Source organism: Tachyglossus aculeatus, chromosome 24, assembly GCF_015852505.1.
Source record: "Tachyglossus aculeatus isolate mTacAcu1 chromosome 24, mTacAcu1.pri, whole genome shotgun sequence".
NCBI lineage: Eukaryota > Metazoa > Chordata > Mammalia > Monotremata > Tachyglossidae > Tachyglossus > Tachyglossus aculeatus.
Window position 1 is genome coordinate 27343868 of NC_052089.1, and position 24026 is coordinate 27367893.

A 24026-nucleotide genomic window follows, 5' to 3' on the forward strand; every position below is an offset into this window, starting at 1 on the left:
CCAGCAGCGTGGAAAGAGCAGAGGCCGGGAAATCAGAGGACCCAGGTTCTAATTGTGACTCTGCCGGTTGTCTGCTGTGTGACCTTGGGCAAGTCACTTCTCTGGGACTCCCCTCCATCTGCAAAATGGGGTTCGATATCTTTTCTGCCGCCTGTTTCAACTGTCAATTCGTGTGGGCAGGGGCCATGTCTACCAACTCTGTTGTGTTGTGCCCTCCCAATCGCTTAGTACAGTCCTCTGCACACAATAAGCGCTCAAATGCCAATGAGAGGTTGCTTGGACTGTGAGCCCCCTAAAGGACCTGATTATCATTTATCTACCCCAGCGCTTAATACGCTCTTAACCCATTATCATCATTAGTAATTATGGTTTAAAGGTAAACATTTCCCTCTCGTTTCATCCATTTTGTCTTTCCTAAAGGGCTGACTTTTTCTGATGGAGAACAGGCCACAGAATTGGCTGTGTCACTTCCTGTTTGCCTTTGTTGTATCTTGTTGTATCTTCAACTGCCCCCCCTCCCTCCGACTACTGTAAAATAAACACACTGCAGTGATTTGCTGACATTGTCATCTCTCCTGTCTCTCCAGCAGGCCGGAAACCTTGAGATATAAAGTGAAACGTCTGATTTGGAGTTCCAAACAATATTTTGTATCAAATTACTAATTTTTAAAAAAATGACAGGAAACGTTTGCATCTTCAGTCCTTGACGATGTTCCCCTAAGCCTCGATTCATTCCCGATAACATCGAGCAGTAGAGATTGTCTTTGAGGAGGAGCATTTCCGAATTTCTAAAGGAATTTGGAAATGCTTCCAGGCCCCCACTCCGGGAGACGTTTGTCTCAAACACCATCGGCCAAATGTCGCGATAGTCGACGGTGTGTGATTCCCTGGAGCCAAAGGGACCCATTTCTCTCCCGATGTGACCCATTTCTTCTCTCCCGGATCGATGCCAACAGAGTCCAGATGGCCGCATAGAGGTCAGAGGTCAGCCCGGAAAGTCATCGCTGCACATCAAAGACGTGAAGTTGTCCGATTCAGGCAGATACGACTGCGAAGCCGCGAGCAGGATCGGAGGACACCAGAAGAGCATGTTCCTCGACATCGAATGTAAGTGCCTCTGACGTTTTGGCTATTTAAAAGAGGAAAAAGAAATGGAGAGAAAAATTTTTCTTCATAATGGAACTTCAAAAATCTTGTGTAAAATGAGTGAGGCACAATGTGTCCATAGTCCATGGTCAGCGATCCGTAGTGGACTGTGCTAGTGTTGCTTGATGCCATTTCTTGTGTGTTTGTGTGTGTATTATTTGTTCAGCATTGACTAGGTGTCAATCACTTTTCTAAGCACTGGGGTGGAGACATGACTTAATCTGGTCAGATACGGTCCCTGTCCCACATGGGGCTCACAGTCTAGGAGAGAGAACAGATATTGAATCCCCATTTTACAGATGAGATTACTGAGGCCCAGAGCAGCAAAGTGACTGGTCCCAGGTCCCACAGCAGCCAAACAGCAGAGCCTGGATTAGAACCAGGTCCTCTTATTCCCAAACACAGGCTCTTTCCACCGGGCCACACTGCTTTGGAAAGATCTGTAAAATGGGGATTAAGACTGTGAGCCCCACGTGGGACAACCTGATCACCTTATAACCTCCCCAGCGCTTAGAACAGTGGTTTGCACATAGTAAGCGCTCAATAAATGCCATCATTATTATTATCATTATTATTATTATTATGTGGGTAGCAGGGAGGTGGGCGGTTGTCTGGAGCTGGATTTAACAGTTGATCTGAGGGAGGGTCCTGAGAAGGTTTTCTTAGACTTTTTAGACTGTGAGCCCACTGTTGGGTAGGGACTGTCTCTATATGTTGCCAACTTGTACTTCCCAAGCGCTTAGTACAGTGCTCTGCACACAGTAAGCGCTCAATAAATGCTTTTGATTGATTGATTAGACGTAACTTAAGCTTGGATCCAAATATTGGGTGGGCTTTGGAAAAGCCTCCCAGTAAGAAACAGCGTGGCATAGGGGGAGGTCAGAGGACCTGGGCTCTTATCCCAGCTCTGCCAGTTACTCTGCCAGTTTACTCTCTGTGTGACATCAGGTAAGTCACTCGACTTCCCTGGGCCTCAGTTTCCTCAACTCTAAAATGGGGATATAATACCTGTTATTCCTCCTGCTTAAAACTATGATCCCCCATGGGGGACAGGGACTGTGCCCGACCTGACTTATACCTAAGAGAAGCAGTGTGGCTTAGTGGCAAGAACACATGCTTGGGAGACAGGTCATGGGTTCTAATCCTGCCTCCACCACTTGTCTGCTGTGTGATCTTGAGCAAGTCACTTAACTTCTCTGTGCCTCAGTTACCTCATCTGTAAAATGGGGCCTCATGTGAGACAACCTGATTATCTTGCATCTACCCCAGCACTTAGAACAGTGCTTGGCGAATAGTAAGTGCTTAACAAATGCCATCATTATTATTAGTATTGTTACTTACCAATCCTGGCTCTGCCACGTGTCTGCTGTGTGATCTAAGGCAAATCACTTTGCTTCTCTGGGCCTCAGTTACCTCATCTATAAAATGAGGATTAAGACTGAGCCCCACGTGGAACAACGTGATTACCTTGTATCTACCCCAGCGCTTAGAACAGTGCCCAGCACATAGTAAGCGCTTAAAAAATACCATAATTATTATTACTATTATTAAAAGGGGAGGGAGGTGAGGGAGAGGGGGAGAGCGAGAGGGGCCTTTCCCCAGTTTGATCCCTGATCATCTTCTCCCACAACCCCCCGGGCGGCCATTGGAAGAGTCAGTCAGATGATGGATCTGCTGCTTTTTACATGTAATGAGCCGGATCCTCCGGAGTCGGTGACCTCTCCCTGGGGAAGGGTGTGCTCACTTCTGAGCCCTAGGGTGTCGTTGAGTAAATTGACTTTATCCGGTGAGCTAAGTCATCCCCCTCCGGGCTTGAAAAAATTAATGAACCTTCCAAACTTTAACAACTTACCGTCTCCTCCCCAGCGAGATGGGAGGTCTAAGAATCTGAAGTCTTCATTCACATGTTCCTGACCGTCTATTTATTTGTACGGTTAATTGGCCTGACCGTTCTTTTTTTTTTTCCTTGGCCAATATTTGCAGGTGAGCTTCTGGTGCCGGCTCTACCGCTCAACAAACCGAATGTCGTTTTGACTTTAGGCTCAATGGGACATTTTGGGTGGGTGACTTGGTGTGACGTTGTGAGCACTGGATGGGTTTTGGAAACAGCCCCCAAAATGCCCTAGGTTGGTGGCAGACTTCTTCCAGCCCAGAATCGAGGTGGTGGCCATCTACAGCAGAATCGGAGCCACTCTGATTCCTTCCCCCGAAGTCTCGATTGTGTTATCTCAACCCTGGCGATGTATGCGATGGCCTCATCCTCATCAGTATTCAGCTTGGGCTTAAGTAATAATAGTGATAGTAACTGAGGTGTTTGTTCAACCTATTCTATGTGCCCAGGCACTGTACTAAACGCTGAGAAGGATCCAAGCAAATCAGGTTGGATGCAGTCCCGTCCCACATGGGGTTCACAGTCTTAATCCCCTTTTAAAACTGAGGCCTGGACAAGTGAAGTGACTTGCCCAAGGTCACACAGCAGACAAGTGGTGGAGGTAGGATTGGAACCCAGGTCCTTCTGACTCCCAAGCCCAGGCTGTGTCCATCAGGGCACCCTGCTTGCTTCCTTCTGAGTTGGGCAGCGCTGGAGAGGCACCCCCAATGGTAATTCTGTTCAACTGGACTCTCCCAAGCACTTAGTCCAGTGCTCTGCACATTGTGAGTGCTCAATGAATCCACAGATGGATTGATCCAACAGAGCTGGGAAAAACTGGCCTGGCACTACTGCAACATTTAATTAGAAAAGCATCGTGCCCTAGTGGATAGAGCCACAGTGGATAGAAGGACCTGGGTTCAAATCCTGACTCCCCCACTTGTCTGTGGCGTGACCTTGGGCCAGTCATTCACATCTCTATGCCTCAGTTATGTCAGCTGTAAAATGGGGATGAAGACTGTGAGCTCCATGTGGAATGGGGACTGATTATCCTGTATCTACCTCAGCGTGTAGTACAGTGCCTGGCGCATAATGGAAGCACTTAACAAATACCACAATTATTAGTATGGTGGTGATGATACTCTCCCAAGGGCCTGACATTATCTTACACTGTCGAGTCTTCTCCAACCCACAGCGACTCCATGGACGCATGTCTCCCAGAACTGCAGTCGTTCTGGTAGTGTATCCATAGGGTTTTCTTGGTCAAAATCCGGAATTGGTTTACCATTGCCTCCTTCCGCACGGTACACTTGAGTCTCCACTCTCGGCTCTCTCCCATGCTGCTGCTGCCGCCCAGTACAGGTTGAGTTTTGACTTACAGCAGATTGCCCTCCACTCGCTAGCCACTGCCAAAGTTAGGAATGGAATGGATATGCCTCTGCTTGACTCTCTCTTGCATAGTAAAAACTGGCAGAGTACTGGAAGCTGCACAGGTGTGACCCTGAGAGGGGCCCAAGGGCTTAATGCAGTGCTTTGCATACAGTAAGCGCTCAGTAAATGCAACTGGTTGATTGGTGAAACATCATCAGGAGATACAGCTCTCCCCTGATGCCTCCCCATGTATGAGACCACCCCCCCCACCAAAGTCAGTCAGTCGTATTTACCAAGCGCTTACTGTGTGCAGAGAACTGTATTAAAAGCTTGGGCGAGTTCGATCTCACAGACACATTCCCTGCCCACAATGAGCCTACAGTCTAGAGGGACAAGAGCAAGCAACCAAGCCCATCCTTTGCGGGATTGTCACATGTCAGAGCTTCATCAACTGCAGAAAATGAAGATTCCTATTTATTCCAAAGCCATAGTGCGGTGCCCTGCACGCAGTAAGTGCTCAATAAATACTATTGAATGAATTCCACTGCTAACATTCCCGGGGCTCCCCCGAAATCCAGGCACGTCCCAGAAGAAACATCCATTTCTCCACCGTGGCGATTCTTCAAAATGGTTATGCTAAGAAGAATACCGTCTCTTAGAGAAGTTGAACGGCATCCCGGTCTTTGTTCGTGGAATTCAAAAGCTCTTTGAAGATTTTTTTTTTTTTTTTACTACATATGTGATTGTGTCAAGCAGAAGATCACACTGTCTTAAAAACCTGGAATTAAACCACCGGAGACGATCCCAGGAAGAGAAAAGAAATGGCTTTAATTTGGTATGATCCTGTTGCGGTGTGTGCCTTCCAAGAAAACAAATTTTCAAGTTATTTAACTGGCAAGAAATGAAGTGTGACCTGAGGACTGCGGATTGAGCTCCACTAGAGATGCTGAAGGAATCAGAATGGTTATCTAAAATCAGCTTGAAACTGCAGGAAAACTATATCACCGTTGATGGCCTTCCTTTTTCCTTTTTTTTTTTTTTTTTGTAATGGTATTAAGCGCTTACTATGTGCCAGGCACTATCCAAAGCACCAGGGTAGATACAAGCGAATCAGGTTGGACAGAGTCCACGTCCCATATGGGGCTCAAAGTCATAGTCCCCATTTTACAGATGAGATAACTGAAGCCCAAAGAAGTGAAGTGACTTACCCAAGGTCACACAGCAGACAGAAGAGACAGGAACAGAATCCAGATCCTTCTGATTCCCAGGTGCATTCCCACTAGACCACACTGTTTTCTCACGGTCACCTTCTTCCACCCCAACCTTTTAATACCTCATCATCAAGAAATGCTTTTTGGACTAGAGATTGATTTAAAGTCATCTTTTTTCTTTATTTTGTTGGGGGTTTTTTGTTCTCTTCCTGACTTTTAGGTGATTCTATGTATATCGTCTGCTCAAGGTGATAGGGGTGGTGGTTGGTTTTAAGTTCCTAAATTTTCCAAAGTTTCTACTGTCGGGTTCTATTTGAATTCATATGGACGATCCCTGTGCCCCGGTGGGATGGGGCAAGTCGACTGGATAGCCATCTTCACTACAGGCCCAGTATTTCCAGAGATGACCGTTGTGTGAATTGACCACCCTTCATTTGGGCGGGAAAAGATTATAAAAATCCTAACAAGGTGTTTTCCAAGAGGGTCTCTTGGGTAATGCCAGTTTTCAAAAATATTGATGTGGGAGAAACTCTGAAAAATCAGTTTTCTGAAGATAGGTAAGGCCACCAGATCTGAGGAGTCATGATGATAAAAATTGTGGTATTTAAGTGCTGACAATATACCAAATGCTGCAGAAGAAGCAAGATAAATCAGGTATACATAGTCCCTATCACACAAGGGGCTCGCAGTCTGTGAGACAGCATATTAAACCCCCCATTTATCAGCTGGACACCTCTGCCACATGTGTGGGTGTGTCTGTATCAATTTTTTGGTTGTATTAAGTGCTCATAGCATGGTGAGTATATACTAAGCACTTGGGAGAGTAAAATAGGGTTAATAGGTCTAATCTTGGCCCTCAAAGAGTTTACAGCGTACTGTCTGCAGAGCACTGAATGAAACTCTTGGGAGAGTACAACATAGTAAATAGACACTCAGTGTACTACTGATAATAGTGATGGTATTTGTTAAGCGCTTACTATGTGCCAAGCCCTGTTCTAAGCACTAGGGAGGTTACAAGATATTCACGTTGTCCCATGTGGAGCTCACAGTTTTAATCCTCATTTTACAGATGAGGTAACTGAGGCCTAGAGAAGTTAAGTGACTTACCCAAAGTCACACAGCTGACAAGTGGCAGAGCTGGAATTAGAACCCACAACCTCTGACTCGCAAGGCGGTGCTCTTTCCACTAAGCCACGCTGCTTCTGTTCTACGTAAACATTTAATGGTATTAGGGGAAAGACAACTCTAGCTGGGCCAAGAAATACGCTCCAGTTTGTGATCAGCAACAATCGGGGTGGTGGGATTTATTTAGTGCATACTGTGTGGGAGTGCATTGGGGTCTCTACCCTTTGGATACTTGATAGTCACCTCAGCCCCACAGCACTTGGGTGCATTCCTGTAACTTAAGCGTATTAACAACTGTCTCCCCCTCTAGATTTTGAGCTTGTTGCAGGTAGGGAGCGGGACTTCCTATTCTGCTGTATTCTACTCTTCCAAGTGCTTAGAACAGTGCTCTGCACAGAGCAAGTGCTCAATAAGTACCAATAATTGATTGCTTGGGAGAGAAAACACCCTCTGTCCTTGTAGAAACTCACAACTAAGAACGCAGTCTTTCAATGTTTATCCTGGCGTTTTTGCACAAGAATAATAATGATGGCATTTGTTAAGTGCTTATCATGTGCAAAGCACTGTTCTAAGCACTAGGGGGATAGAAGATAATCAGGTTGTCCCACGTGGGGCTTACAGTCTTAATCCCCATTTTACAGATGAGGTAACTGAGGCACAGAGAAGCAAAGTGACTTGCCCAAAGTCACACAGCAGACAAGTGGCGGAGCTGGATTAGAACCCATGACCTCTTACTCCCAAGCCAGGGCTCTTTCCACTGAGCCATGCTCATCGTGATCTCCTGGAAAGTTCTAATCTTAGCTCTTCTGCTTGCTTGCCACTTGACCACGGGCTAGTCAATAAATTTCTCTGGGCCTCAGTTTTTCCAGCTAAATTGGGGTGTGACGTGCTCCCACCAACTGTGAGATTTACCTTGTATCTACCCCAGCACTCAGAACAGTCCTTGGTATATTGTAAACACTTAAAAATAACACGATTTTTATTATTATGACTTCTTGGGCACAGCGTGCACCCACTTCTGACTTCAGTGATGCATGTGCTAATGCTTGGTAAGAAAAATGCAAATGCCCAGGTAACAAGTTCTCTTTCAAATTTAATTTTCTTAGTACCTTTGCCACTAAAATGGCAAAATCTACATTACCGATTTAACAGTCCAGGAAAACCAATGATTGTCCCGTGTTCGGGTCAGACAGCCACAAGCACCAACCTGATTTAGTAAAAACAATAATTACTACTATCATTATTATGGTGTTTAAGCACTTACTATATGCCAGGCACTGTACTAAGAATTGTGGAGGAGAAAGGCAAATGAGGTTAGACACCATCCTGAATTCTTCGGACCTTTGGAATTCCAGAGTGCTCATCGTGGATCAGGTAAATGAACACATCCAATGTTGCCCAGAACTCTGAACATCCAGTGGAATTCGATCTAGGAAATCGTGCCTTCAATTTCCCTGAGGATGCGTCAAATGATATATTTTTCCTCCCTCGATGTGTTTCCTCGCTACTAAATCTTAACAAGCCTAGATAAAATGTGTGCAGAGATCCAAGGTGCTTGGCTTCATTGCTGAGGGACACTTATATTTAACTACTTGGGCGAATGCTTTTTCTCTCTTTTCAGGATTTGCGAGAAGCGGTCGGTAGCCCTTAAAATGTCCACCTTCTATTCGAAAGAAAGATAATAAAAATGATGGCGTATATTTAGCGCTTACTATGTGCTAAGCACTGGGGAGATTACAAGGTGATCAGGTTGTCCCATGGGGGGACTCAGTCTTAATACCCACTTTACAGATGAGGGAACTGAGACACAGAGAAGTGAAGTGACTTGCCCAAAGTCACACAGCTGACAGTTGGCAGAGTAGAGATTTGAAGCCATGACCTCTGACTCCAAAGCCCAGGCTCTTTCCATTGAGCCACGCTGCTTTTCTGATGTTGATGTTGAGTAAAGATGTTGAGCACTAGGGTGGATACATGCAAATGGGGTTGGACACAGTCCCTGTTCCATGTGGGGCTCACAGTCTCAATCCCCATTTTACTGAGGCCCAAACTAGTAAAGTGACTCACCCAAGGTCATCCAAAAGGCAAGTGGCAGAGCCAGGATTGGAACCCAGGTCCTTCTGACTCCCAGTCCTGGCTCTATCCACTAAGCCACACTGTTTCTCATGAAGTACAGAGAGGGGGAATAGAAGATGTCTGTTATATTGTAGTACTGCACTTTCCCAAGCGCTTAGTACAGTTCTCTGCACACACTAAGTGCTCAGTAAATATGACTGACTGATTTACAGCAGTGCTGTGGGACTGGGCTGAAGATCAAAGTTCCCCAGTAGACTTTGCCACTTGCCCACGGTGTGACCTTGGGCAAGTCCCTTATCTTCTCCGTACCTCAGTTGCCTCATCTGTTAATTGAAAATTTAACAGCCATCCTGCCTCCCTGTCTGACCCCAAGCCCCATGTTCGTTCATTCATTTCATTCAATCGTATTTATTGAGCACTTACTGTGTGCAGAGCACTGTACTAGGCGCTTGGGAAGTACAAGTCAGCAGCATATAGAGATGGTCCCTACCCAACAATGGGCTCACAGTCTAGAAGTGGGGGAACTGCGCCTGACCTGACCATCTTGAATCCAGTCCAACGCTTAATACGGTGCTGCGTAGTAAGCGCTCAACACAGACCACTGTGACAATGGGGGTGACTCCAAGTGATTTACAGAGAGGATGAGGACTGGAATGATGAGCAGATGCTGCAAAACCTCTTCCAAGAGTTGATCCATTTATCGATTAAGTGCTTTGTACAGTGCTCTGCACACAGTAAGCACTCAGTAAATACTATTGAATAAATGATCTGGGCGGAAGGGCTGCTGGGGGAGTGTGTGAATCTTGGGGGATTTTCCCTCTGGCTCCCAAACCACTCTTCTCCTGCCACCTCTTCCTGGAAACTTACTCTGGGCAGGCGAATCCCTCTGAGGTGGGCATTGGCCGGGCACTTGGATGTCAAGCCCTGGCATCTCCCCAGACTCTTTTTCCACCTGCCTGATGCAGAGAGAACCAATGCAGAGCCCAGATGAAAGCTATTCGGTCATCTAAAAGAGGTAGGGGTGAAAGGGGAAAGGCTGGTCAACTTGCTCCTGGCATAATTTGCTCTTCAGCATTCATGTGCTGCGATTTTACCTTTTCATGAGTTTGTCTGAGACCTAGATGCAGACCTGTCTCAGAGTAGTTCTGTGAGAGATATCACTGCTGTTCCATAAATCAGTGAAAGGATTGCAGCAGGAGAGAAGAGAAATTTTTTTTTATCTTTTTGGTATTCCCAAGTCTTCTAAGGAAACGTTTGGAGAAAGAAAACTGTGTCCATTTTATTTCTACAGGAGCTTTACCAAATAATATTCTCCTTTATTTCCTCCCCATTTAAGCCTTACTGGAGGCACATGTCCTCCAGGAGGCCTTCCCAAACTAAGCTCCACTTTTCCTCATCGCACATTCCCTTCTGGTTTGCCCTGACTTGCTCCCTTGGCTCTTCCCCTCTCCCAGCCCCACGGCATGGCTGTACCTGTAATTTTATTTATTTGTATTGATATCTATCGCCCCCCCTCTAGAGTGGAAGTTCTGTGTAGGCAGGGGATATCTGTTGTTGTACTTTCCCAAGTGCTTAGTACAGTGCTCTGCACACAGTAAGCACTCCATAAATAAGATTGAACATATCTACTGACTCTTATATTGTACTCTCCCAAGCCCTTAATAAGCCATGCTTAACTTGAGGTGTGTATCTTGTATCTACCCCAGAACTTGGTACTTCTGGCCTGGAACGCCCTCCCTCCTCATATCAGGCGGATAATTGCTCTCTCCCACTTTAGAACCTTATTGAAGGCCCATCTCCTCCAAGAAGCCTTCCCTGACTAAAGCCCTCCTCTCCTTTTCTCCCACTCCCTTCTCTACCACTCTTTCTTTCTACATTTATTCATCCTCTCTCCCATCCCCACAGCACATATGATGATGATGATGATGGCATTTGTTAAGCGCTTACTATGTGCAAAGCACTGTTCTACATATGTATATATCTACATATATATATATGTATATATCTGTATATATGTATATATCTGTATATCTGTATATATCTGTATATCTCTCTAATTTATTTATGTATCTATAGTAACGTTTCTGCCCCTCTAAACTGTGAGCTTCTTTGGGGCAAGAATGTCTATTTGCTGTTATATTGTACTCTTCCAAGCACTTAATACAGTGCTTTGCGCACAGTAAGTACTCAGTAAATATGAATGAATGAATAAAATGGGGATTGAGACTGAGCCCCAAGTGGGACAGGGACTGTGTCCAACCCGATTTACTTGTATGCACCCCAGTGCTTGGTACAGTGCCTGGCCCATAGTAAGCACCTAAATACAATTATTAATTACTATTATTACCAATAATCAAGGGAAGGGAGCCTTAAAGGAGCATATTTTGAGCACAGGCTAGCTGATCGTGACCCAGGAGCTCACAGGAGAAACTCTTTAGCGGTGGAAAAGCCATCCCTGTGGACAGGTCAGGTATCCCTGTCAAAGTCAGTATAAGGTAAGCTTTCTGAGCACTTTCACATATTTCACTGAGGAATGCCGTTGAGATTTATTTAAGCCAATCTCGAGGTCAATATGTCAAGGCTACAGTAGAGAGTGGAATTAAGCACCAATGCTGTTAGGACCCAATGAAAGATTAATGATCATAAAGGCAGTTTTCATTTTTCAGCCCAGAGAGTTTAACATTGGGGTCTCAGTTCATTCTCCAATTTCTCTCTCTTCTCCGTTCTCTCTGAAATGTATACAGACACCCGAGTCCTTAGAGGCAATGATTTCCAAAAGTCTCAAATTTAATTTTCTCCTAAAGGGATTCAGGATTTTTTGTTTGTTCCTGTGAGCCAATCACTCAGTTGGTGGTATTGATTGAGTGCCTCCTGTGCTTTGTGCTCTCCCAAGCACTTAGAACAGGGCTCTGCACATAGTAAGCGCTCAATAAATTGCCACTGATTGGTTGATTTCAGTCCACCAATCAATGGAAATGGAAGGCCAAAATGGGAGATGGAAGGCCAAAAATGATTTTGGCCCTACTGAGAGCTCACCTCCTCCAGGAGGCCTTCCCAGACTGAGCCCCTTCCTTCCTCTCCCCCTTGTCCCCCTCTCCATCCCCCCATCTTACCTCCTTCCCTTCCCCACAGCACCTGTATATATGAGTATATGTTTGTACATATTTATTACTCTATTTTAATTGTACATATCTATTCTATTTATTTTATTTTGTTAGTATGTTTGGTTTTGTTCTCTGTCTCCCCCTTTTAGACTGTGAGCCCACTGTTGGGTAGGGACTGTCTCTATATGTTGCCAACTTGTACTTCCCAAGCGGTTAGTACAGTGCTCTGCACACAGTAAGCGCTCAATAAATACGATTGATTTACAAATAGGGTGTGTAGGAGGATACAAACAGGAGGATGTTCAAAGTGTATTAGGATAAAATAGCCAAATTAGGGATTGGACGATAAACATTGGCTTGACCAAGTGGGTGAAATGAGCCAGTGGACATTTCCAAGTCAAGTCCCTCCTCATTCATTCATTCAGTTGTATTGAGTACTTACTGTGTGGGAGAGTACCATATAATAATAAAACAGGTGCATTTCCTGCCCACAACCGAGTTAATCTATCCCGGGTTTGATATTAAGGATTATAATGCATATTTGAATTTTAATCTTAATTTAACATCAGTTGTCTATCATCAATAATCTACTGTCTTATGGAAATACTCTCATACTACGGGTAATTCTGAAATGCCCAAGACATTTCTTACTCCGAACGTCAGTAGCATTGTTAGCTAGTCGTCATGAAGTTATTCAAATGACCAGTTAGTGAGAATTGGATAATTTTGCCCAAAGAATGAAATGAGAAATTTCTCATAAAATGTATAATGAATGTTTCATAGGTAATTGTACAGCCATGCTCTATACTGTGACCTTAGCAGGGGGCTTTGATATATCCCTTGATAAGCTCTGCTATTTTTCAGCTTATTAGGATCAATATTGTTAACGTTGATATTCTTCATTGACCCGTCCATAATTACATTTTAAAATCCTGTTGGGTGAGAGTCTGAGTGATTAGATATCTACTTCTTGTGTGTGTATGTATACATTTATGTAAATATAAACATTGATGTGAGTGTGCATATATATTTGTGTATAGAGAGATATATTGGATAATTTGGCTGGGGAATCAATCTTTTCGCTGTATCTGTTAGTCTGAAAAGTCTGCTTAAACCTCCTTGTAATTGTCAGTGTGTGATTTATCTTTACTTCATTCTCTTCCCTCTTGGTTTCAAAGAGAGTTCTAGGCATTTTGTGAAGTCCTGATTTATGGCATATCCATCTCCTCCCTCAATATCATCACACTCCCTTCATGCTCTGCTCCAAACCACCGAGTGCGGTACAGCACTCTGACTATGAAAACTTGCAAATCTAAGTGAAAAAGTGGAAAGAGCCCAGGCTTGGGAGTCAGAGGTCATGGGTTCGAATCCCGGCTCCGCCACATGTCTGCTGTGAGACCTTGGGCAAGTCATTTCACTTCTCTGAGCCTGTTACCTCATCTCTAAAATGGGGATTAAGACTGGGAGCCCCACGTGGGACAACCTGATCACCTTGTATCCCCCATAGCACTTAGAACAATGCTTTGCACATAGTAAGCGTTTAACAAATGCCATCATTATTATTATTATTAAGTGCAACTTGCTGTTCCCACCATTTGGACACACAAACCTTTGAGCTAGTTAAAAATTTCAGCTAAAGAAACACAGAGAATCCAAAGCACCCTTTTGAAATTACCACAACCAAATCTGAGGTAGTTTAAAAGTGCACCAATATTTTTCACTTGCTTCAAAAATACAAAAACAAAGCAAACAAATACAAAATTCAAAGGGGATGGTCCACAAAGCTCAGTTTGGTGAAATCATCACCTGCCAAAATACCCGAATTCATTCAGCCTGTGTTTCTTTGTCACACTTTTGACCATCCAGCCTGCCTCACTGCCCCTGCTTCTAGACTGTGAGCCCGTGTTGGGTAGGGACTGTGTCTATATGTTGCCGACTTGTACTTCCCAAGCACTTAGTACAGTGCTTTGCACACAGTAAGCGCTCAGTAAATATGATTGAATGAATGAATGGTCTTTTAGTAGTAATTGTACTGGTAGAAGTAATGGTATTTTTTTTAAAGCACTTCCTATATGCACAGCACCATACTAAGTGCTGGGGAAGAATACACAGGTGTACTAAAAGTGGTCAACATGGACACTTTTCTAAAGTTTCCCATCAACCAGTGCGAGTTGGGGTCTCTAATAATAATAATGATGGCATTTGTTAAGCACTTACTATGTGCAAAGCACTGTTCTAAGCCCTGGGGAGGTTACAAGGTGATCAGGTTGTCCCATGGGGGGCTCCCAGTCTTAATCCCCATTTTCTAGATGAGGTAACTGAGGCCCAGAGAAGTGAAGTGACTTGCCCAAAGTCACACAGCTGACAGTTGGCGGTGATGGGATTTGAACCCATGACCTCTGACTCTAAAGCCCGTACTCTTTCCGCGGGGCCATGGCCCGGAGGTATCCTAGCCCATTCTCGCAATCTAACATGCCCTCCATCAGCCTGCTTTGAGCATGTGCAAAACATGAAGAAACAGCTTGTCCTAGTGACTCCCAGTTCTGGGAGTCAGAAGAACTGGATTCTAATCCTTGGCCCCCCACTTGTCTGCTGTGTGGCCTTGGGCAAGTCGCTTCACTTCTCTGGGCCTCAGTTACCTCATCTGGAAAGAGGGGATTGAGACTTGAGCCCCACATGGGACAGGGATTGTGTCCAACCCGATTTGCTTCTATCCGCCCCAGTGCTTAATACAGTGCCTGACACATTGTAAGTGCTTAACACCTCAATCATTAGTAATAAATACAATTAATGGGTTGATTGTACGTGTACACACACACACTCACACAGAGATTGCCCTTTTCTCTTCTTTTTCTCATTTGCAGCACCTGCCTCTTGATAGTATTGTGGCACACTCTATCTCTTATTCTGTGACTTTGGCTTGAGGTGAACATTGCAAAGTCCATGTTTTTATTTTTGGAGGGGAAAAGGGAGTCTCCTTTGTTGTGTGCTTATGTGTGGGGACTTCTGAAGTCCGATTTCCAAATCAATCCAGTCTTCGATGGTGTTTATCGAGTGTTTGTGTGTGCAGAGCACCATCCTAAGTGCTTGGGAGATTCCAACATAACAGAATTCATTAGACACATTCCCCACCCACCACGAGCTTCTAATGTAGAATCTAAAGTGTGGGTTGTGTGTGTTTTTTCCCCCAGATGCTCCCAAGTTCGTGTCCAACCAAACAATCTATTATTCTTGGGAAGGAAATCTCATCAATATCAGTTGTGAAGTCAAGTCCAACCCACCAGCGTCAATCCACTGGAGACGAGAAAAATTAGCATTACCTGCAAAGAACACCACCCATCTAAAGACCTACAGTACAGTAACGAAGCTGATATTAGAGGTGAGCTTTGAACCATCATTTAGCATGGTACATTGTGCTCTAGGGGACTATAAACCTCCTTCTGGTACGATGGAGGGAAGTTTCAAGAAAGAGAAAGTTCGGAGGAGGTAGAATCAGCAGAAGGAAAGAAAGCTGAGGGAGGAGAGATGATCTCCCGTTAGTCCTTGGTGAAGGAGAGAGAATGGGAAAGATGTTGTAGTTTCTGGTATTTAAGTGCTCACTATGTGCCAGACACTATTCTAAGCTCTGGGGTAGAATCAAGGTCATCAGGTTGGACACACAGTCCCTGTCCCTCGTGAGGCTGACAGTCTTAATCCCCATTTTACACTCAAGAAACGCAACTGAACGAATGCATGGTCTGTGAGCTCATTGTGGACAAGGAATGTGTCTACTGACTCCATTGCGTTGTACTTTCATACAGTGCCCCACACACAAGTGAGTGCTCACTAAATGCCACTGATGCCGATGAAAATGAGGAGGAGGATGACGAGTTGCACATGCTGTTGGGGAGGCAGACGGAGTTGGTGGTGTTTTGGGCTGAGAACGTGCTCTTATGCAACTTGTCTCTGTTGTTCCACAGATCGCTCCCACATCTGACAGCGACTTCGGGCGTTACAACTGCACCGCTGCGAACCGGATAGGGACGCGATTCCAAGAATACATCCTCGCGCTGGCCGGTGAGTGCTACCCGGATATCTCCCCCCGTCATCCCGCTGGTCGCTTAGCCCGCTGTGGGCACGGAACGTGTCTGGTCTGTTGTTCTTTTGGACTCTCCCAAGTGCTTAATACCGTGCTCTGCGCACAGTAAGCGAACAATAAGTCCAATCAAATGACACAGTCCCTGCCCCGCACGGGGCTCATCCTCTTAATCACCATTTCCCAGATGAGGTAAACGAGGCCCAGAGAAGCGAAGCGTATCACCCAAAGTCACACAGCAGAGAAGGGGCAGAGCCGGGGTTAGAACCCATGCCCTCTGGCTCTCAGGCTCTGCTCTTGCCACTAGGCCATGCTGGTTCTTGCCTCCCTGAATTTTGTCCTTCTGGGGAGCAGCTTGGGTGGTTCATCCCAGTCACGGCCACCAGCGAGCCCACACCCCTTCTCTCATCTGTCCTTCGTCACTCACGCTGTCGGCCTCAACAAACCACCATCCGCCCTTCTAGTCAGTCGGTGGATGGTATTTATTGAGCGCTTACTATGAGGGTACTGTACTTAGTAAGCGCTTATTTTAGGCTCTCCGTCTGACGAACCTGGCTGGGCTATCCAGTCACGCAAGCCTATGGCCCTTGTGATCCTTCAGCGGACCGGAGTGTCCGCAACCACGTGGCCTCCTGCCGTTTCAAAGAAAGGGGGGAACTGGTTTATCATCCTCTCCTAAGCGCTCACTTTGGCGCTTCACCCACTGCCGGTGCCCAATAAATACCCTCGACTGAGGGATTCATTCAGGAAGGCGAAGAAAGCGGAATTGGCCTTTTTATTCGTTCATTCATTCCATCGCATTTATTGAGCCCTTACTAAGTGCAGAGCACTGTATACTAAGTTCCTGGGAGAGTACAATACTCTCTACTTCTACTACTTTCAGTTCGCACATTTTTCCCATTAGCAGTCACTTTGGAAAAGAGCAGTTATTCCCACCCATCCCGGTATTTTTTATTTCTTTTTCTCCTCAAAATTGGCACATGAATGCCTAGTTGTTAATGGATGAAAGAGATGATTGCTTGGCAGTTCAAATGTGGGAGACATGAGAAGCAGCGTGGCTCAGTGGAAAGAGCACGGGCTTTGGAGTCAGGTCAGGGGTTCAAATCCCAGCTCCGCCAATTGTAAGCTGTGTGACTTTGGGCAAGTCACAACTTCTCTGTGCCTCAGTTCCCTCATCTGTAAAATGGGGATTAAGACTGTGAGCCCCCCATGGGACAACCTGATCACCTTGTAACCTCCCCAGCACTTAGAACAGTGATTTGCACTTAGTAAGTGCTTAATAAATGCCATTATTATTATTATTATTATTATTAGAAAGAATGCCAAGGTTATATTTATTGGCCTTGCTTGACCCAGATGAAAGGTCATTCATTGTTAGGTGACATGTGAAACGGTGGCCTGTCCCAAATAGCCTCAGTGTCTAAGCAGAGGACGTGGGGGTCCAGTCCCGGCCCTGCCATGCACCTGCTGAGTGACCTTGGGCAAGTCACTTCACTTCTCCAGGCCTCTGTCCCTTCATCTGCAAAATGGGGATCCAATCCCTGTTCTCCCTTCTACTTAGACTGTGGGATCTGATGATCTTGTACCTATGGCAGGGCTTAGTACAGTGCTTGGCACATAGTATGAGTTTAATAAATCTATCACCACTCTTGGCTCTGGGCCACCTACTCGTCACAAACACAGTAAAAAATGTTGGCAGCAGCTTCCATTACGTGTGCCTTACATTATGGTGTTTTGATCTTGAAAACAATTTCCCCTTGTGTTTGTTTTTGCTCTGTCACACTGGGCAGCTCTATCTTGAAAACAAAATCGAGATCAAGCACGTAAGTGTGTCAGATGACTCTGTTCTCCCCAGAAGGACATCTGGCCCAAAGCAGCTGACATAACATTTTTTATTTCTACAGCAATTTTTTTTAAATGGAATTTGTTAAGAGCTTACATGTGCCAGACACTGTACTAAGTGCAGTCATCAGCCCTGTTCACCCAGACTTTGGGGGAAATGGCAAAACCATGTCCTGGGAGATTCGTAAGTGTCAAAGGACAATGGGCTGGCATGTGTCAATCAGTCAGTTGCATTTATTGAGCACTTACCGTGTGCAAAGCACTGTCCTAAGCGCTTGGGAGAGTACAATAGAATGATATAAGAATGAGAAGCAGCATGGCTCAGTGGAAAAAGCACAGGCTTTGGAGTCAGAGGTTATGGGTTCAAATCCCGGCTCCACCAATTGTCAGTTGTGTGACTCTGGGCAAATCACTTCACTTCCCTGTGCCTCAGTTACCTCATCTGTAAAATGGGGATTAAGACTGTAAGCCCCCCGTGAGACAACCTGATCACGTCGTAAACTCCCCTGCACTTAGAACAGTGCTTTGCACATAGCGCTTAATAAATGCTATCATTATATAAGACACATTCCTTGCCCATAACGAGCTTAAAGTCTAGAGGGGGGAGACAGACATTAATATAAATGAATGAGTGACAGATATGGACCTAAGTGGTGTGGGGCAGGAAGGGGAGGATGAATAAAGGGAGCAAGTCAGGGTGACGCAGAAGGGAGTGGGAGAAGAGGAAAGGAGGGTTTAGTCAGGGAAGGCCTCTCGGAGGAGTTGGGCTTTCGAAAAGGCTTTGAAGGCGGGGAGAGTGGTGGTCTTTCAGAGTTGTCGGCTCAGCTGTCAGAGAGCACTCTGCTAACCCCAGGTAAATAGGGGAGCATCTTCGAAGCAACCTTTCCTGTGGCCAGTGCCAGGCCTTAACGCTTAGTACAGTGCTGGGCACAGAGTTGGTGCTCAATAAATATGATTGATTGTCCTGCCAACTCTATACAAGTTGGACTGGGCCTTGGGTTCAATGTCAGTTTATCCTGCAGGGAAGATAATGCTAGACCAGCCCCATACGGAACGTAGAATGGAGTTAAAATCGGATCGAGGATGTCAAAGCAAGTTGTTTAAATACTAATTTAAATTAGGGCATTAGATAAAGATAGGGCAGATCACAGAGGGATGGGAAAGTTAGTGCGAAGTTAATTAAAAAAATCCTTTTGAATTCAAGGAAAGATAAGTCCCAGGCAATCCATTTCCTTGGAAGACCTGTTCAAAGATTTCTGGGTTTTTTTTTTCTGAGAATCACTCCTATTCCAGAAGCTAATTGGAAGCCAAACAGGTTAAGGTTGACGTGTCAGTGAAAACAAGTTGTCCCTCAAGTCGGTATTTGATCTCTTTTGGGTTCCGGATATTCCTTCGATCAGTCGTACTTATCGTGCCCTCACTGTGCGCAGAGCACTGCAGTAAGCGCTTCGGAGAGCACAGTATAACGGAGTTGGTAGACACCCCCCCTGCCTTACAGTGAGCTCTTGTCTTGATTTAAATTTTCCCGTGTAAGTGGCAGTACTTCTAGAGACAGCGGAAGCGTGTGTGTTTTCACCCCAGCCAAGGAAAATTACTCTTCTAGCAGAAGGCGATTTAGCCCATCTCCTCACCCCCACTTTCAGTCTTCCAAGCTGAAAATATCCTAAAGAGGGAACGGGGGAAAGACTTTTTTTTTTTTTTTTTGCTATTTAAGCAACAGCATTACTGCGGCTTTCTGAAAGGCCTACTGAGAGAGGAGAATGCCTCCTTAGGCCGCTGTTGCTTGTTCTAGGATCAGACACCACCCCTGCCCCATTCTCTCCCTTCCACCATCCCTCCATCATTCATTCATTCAGTCGTACTTATTGAGCGCTTAATGTGTAAAGAGCACTGTATAAGCGCTTGGGATACAATATAACAATAAGCAGACATGTTCCCTGCCCACAAAGAGCTTACAGTCTAGAGGGGGAGACAGACATTAGTGTAAGTAAACAAGTTACACATCCCTCAGGGGCAAAACAGTTGTCAAATGCCCAACACTGAAGCAGCGTGGCTCAGTGGAAAGAGCACGGGCTTTGGAGTCAGAGGTCATGGGTTCAAATCCAAGCTTCGCCAATTGTCAGCCGTGTGACTTTGGGCAAGTCACTTCACTTCTCTGCGCCTCAGTTACCTCATCTGTAAAATGGGGATTAAGACTGAGCCTCCTGTGGGACAACCTGATCACCTTGTAACCTCCCCAGCACTTAGAACAGTGCTTTGCACATAGTAAGCGCTTAATAAATGCCATCATTATTATTATTAAGTGCATCCTGGCAGGTGACATCCCAAAGCCCCTAGGCTCTCCCAGACTGCCCAAAATTCCAAATCCACCGCCGCCCTCAGCTGTGCAAGAAATTCCTGCCATTCTTGGAATCATATCCATCAAAATTCTGTCGATTTTCAAAATTCCTTCAGGGCTTAGGAGGGTGCTTACTACAGTGCCTTGTACTAGGTAGGCACTTAATAAATACCCGTACTACTTCTGGCATCATCTCCCGAGGGCTTTGGCTGGAATACTGTTCAGTATAGCCTTGCAGCAAGGGCCATTGACTGATTGTGTTTGTACCACCATCTTCGTTACATCCGTAATGAACACTCAGCTATCTCTAGAATAATAATAATAATAATAATGACATTTGTTAAGCACTTACTATGTGCAGAGCACTGTTCTAAGTGCTGGTGGGGGGGGATACAAGGTGATCAGGTTGTCCCACATGGGGCTCACAATCTTAATCCCCATTTTACAGATGAGGTAACTGAGGCCCAGAGAAGTTAAGTGACTTGCCCAAAATCACACAGCTGACAAGTGGCAGAGCTGGGATTAGAACCCGTGACCTCTGGCTCCCAAGCCCGGGCCCTTTCCACTGAACCACGCTGCTTCTCTTGAGTGTATCTGGGCATATTGTGGATTTGCTTCTTGTCCCTATCAGGCTAGCTCTGGGAAGGAATTGGGGAGACAGGGAGCCACAAACTGTGCCATTTTCAGTACCCTCTGGACAGTATATCATCTTCTGCTTTGCGATGGTATGAGAACAGACACTATCTGGACAATTTAATGATAATAATCAAGGTATTTAAGTGTTTACTATGTGCCAGCCACCGTACTAAGCGCTGGGGTGGATACAAGCAAATCAGACTGGACACAGTCCCTGTCCCATATGGGGCTCACAGTCTTCATCACCATTTTACAGATGAGGTACCTGAGGCCCAGAGAAGTGAAGTGACTTGTCCGAGGCCATACAGACAAGTGGCGGAGGCAGGATTAGAACCCATGACTCATGAGTTGGGCCTGAGCGGGGAGAGATGGGCCTTTTAACAGAGCAGAAATGTAGAAAGGTAGTGAGTGTTGGTGTTTGCTTACTATGTGTCAAGCACTGTTCTAAGCGCTGGAATCGATAAGTCAGTCAGATAATACTCAGTCCCTGTCCCACTTGGGGATCTCGAGCTAAGTAAGAGGGAGAACAGGTCTTGAATCACCATTTTACAATTGAGGAAACTGAGTTACAGAGAAGTTAAGCGACTTTCCCAAGGTCACAAAGCAGGCAAGTGGCAGAGCTGGGTTTAAAATCCAGGTTCTGTGACCCTCCGGCCCGGGCTCTTTTCGACTAGGTCACACCGCTTCTCCAGTTCTGATTGACACTTCCTTTTCAGGGAGAACTGTGCTTCTTTCAGGTTGGTGGAGGTGCCTTTAAAAAAAAAAAAAACCTATGGATCTTAGATAAATAGATTAGAAGAAATTCAGATGGGAGCACTTATCTTTCCCTATAATGATAGGTCTTTGATATAGGAAAATAGATTAAATAATATTTCCATTTGGGGTATGTTAATGAATTTGAGATAGAGTATTCCTCTGAAAGACTGGAATAGAAAATGAAAAAAAGCAGTGTAGGAGGTCTGAGGCTTTTTTTTTTTCCCTTCGTCTCCATTGGAGGCTGTTATCATTTCCAGAATTTGGTGATTAGAGATTAAGCGTCTCAGATCGAGATGCGCTTCAAGTGACTATTAACTGCCCCCGAATGATAAGAGTCTCAGGGCAAAGAGAAGCAGTGTTGCTTAATGGATAGAGCCCGGGTCTGGGAGTCCAAAGGACCTGAGTTCGAATTTCGACTCTGCCACTTAGAGAAGCACCGTGACTCAGTGGAAAGAGCACGGGCTTTGGAGTCAGAGGTCATGGGTCCCAACTCCGCCAATTGTCAGCTGTGTGACTTTGGGAAAGTCACTTTAAAATAATAATAATAATGATGATGGCATTTATCAATCGCTTAGTATGTGCAAAGCACTGTTCTAAGCACTGGGGAGGTTACAAGGTGATCAGGTTGTCCCACGGGGGGCTCACAGTTAATCCCCATTTTACAGATGAGGTAACTGAGGCACAGAGAAGTTAAGTGACTTGCCCAAAGTCACACAGCTGACAATTGACGGAGCCGGGATTTGAACCCATGACTGCTGACTCCAAAGCCCGGGCTCTTTCCACTGAGCCATGCTGCTTCTTCCCTGTGCCTCAGTTACCTCATCTGTAAAATGAGGATTAAGACTGTGAGCCCCCTGAGGGACAACTGGATCACCTTGTAACCTCTCCAGCGCTTAGAACATAGTAAGTGCTTAATAAATGTCATTATTATTATGATTATTATTATTGTCTGCTGTGAGCCTGGAAAAGTCACTTAACTTCGCTGGGCCTCAGTGACTTCATCTGTAAAATGGGGATTAAGACTATGAGCCCCATGTAGAACAGGGACTGTCCACTCCAGCACTTAATATAGTGCCTGACACATAGAAAGCGCTTAACAAATACCACTTGAAAAAAGTCTGATTCATGAACTTTAATATTTGGCACATATTTAGGCAATATGATTTTGTATGAATGCAGAGAGAATGAATCTGTCTTCAGTATTGCTGAGTTTTTTTCTAACAGCAATCTTGTGAGTAGTTATTCTCTTCCCTAATGATACAGAAAGAAAGAAAGCAAAAACACTTTGTTTTTCCAGCAACTTTGCCCTTTAAAGATAATGATGCGCCAACCTACTCAACGTGAAACAGTTATCCGCCCAGCGCGACGTGGCTACACAAAACCTCTGTGCTGACTGTCGTCCCTGTCAGACCTATCGACTTCTTTTGCTACTTTCTCTCCCAATGGCTTCCCATCTGAGGCTCCCTGTCAGTCAATCATATTTATTTAGCACTTTCTGTGTGCAGATCACTGTACTCAGAGGTTGGGAGAGGAAAATACGGCGATAAAGAGGCAAATTCCCTGCCTGCAATGAGCTTACAGTCCAGTGACATTCCCACGGTCTCTGGAATCGTCTGGGAGCTTGCGTCATTTCTTCCCGACCTAATCGGCGTGTCACAACTCCTTTCGTTCATTCAGTTGAATTTATTGAGCGCTTGCCGTGTGCAGAGCACTGTACTGAGCGGGCAGGAGAGGACAGTAGAGTGATAAACAGACACATTCTCTACCCACAACGTGCTTCCAGTCTAGAGGATGAGCTTTCTCCTGTCGCTCTGGTTTCTCTGCAGACGTGCCCTCCAGCCCCTCCGGGCTCAGAATCACGGAGCTGTCCCAGACTACAGCCAAGGTGTCCTTCACCAAACCCGACTCGCACGGCGGGGTCCCCATCCACCACTACCAAGTGGACGTCAAGGAAGTGGCCGCCGAGACCTGGAAAGTGGAGCGCTCTCAAGGAGTTCAGAGTGAGTCCTCTCTTGTCTCGTTTCATTCATTCACTCAATCCTATTCATTGAGTGCTTATTGGGTGTCGAGCACTGTACTACGCGCTTGGTAGGAGTACAGTAAGAGAATGAACGGACGTATTCCCTGCCCACACCAAGCTTACAATCCTGTCTCTGCCGCTTGTCTGCTGTATAACCTCGGGCAAGTCACTTCACTTCTCTGTGCCTCATTACCTCATCTGTAAAATGGGGATTGAGACTGTGAGCCCCATGTAGGACAGGGACCTTGTCCAACCCAATTTGCTTGAATCCACCCCAGCATTTAGGACAGTGCCTGGCACATAGTAAGCACTGAAAAAATGCCACAGTGATTATTATAATTATTATTGCGACAAGTTTACTTTCTAGAGGTTTGGACATCTCCGACCCGTCTTGTGGGGAAGGGGGATGTGGGCCGTCACGCCCAAGGTTTTCTCTTTCATTCAAAAAGTCCGGCTCTC

At 45.5% G+C, this 24026-nt stretch overlaps 1 protein-coding gene across 3 annotated transcripts in view; it reads left to right on the forward strand.

The window, feature by feature from the left end:
* Nucleotides 1-24026, forward strand: part of NCAM2 (neural cell adhesion molecule 2) — a 301463-nt gene that overhangs the window by 233099 nt on the left and 44338 nt on the right. For all 3 annotated transcript variants that reach the window (XM_038766071.1, XM_038766072.1, XM_038766073.1), the window contains exons 9-12: nt 957-1107; nt 15092-15279; nt 15860-15956; nt 23374-23547. In XM_038766071.1, the coding sequence (XP_038621999.1) occupies nt 957-1107; nt 15092-15279; nt 15860-15956; nt 23374-23547 (610 nt within the window). The remainder of the gene's footprint in view (nt 1-956; nt 1108-15091; nt 15280-15859; nt 15957-23373; nt 23548-24026) is intronic.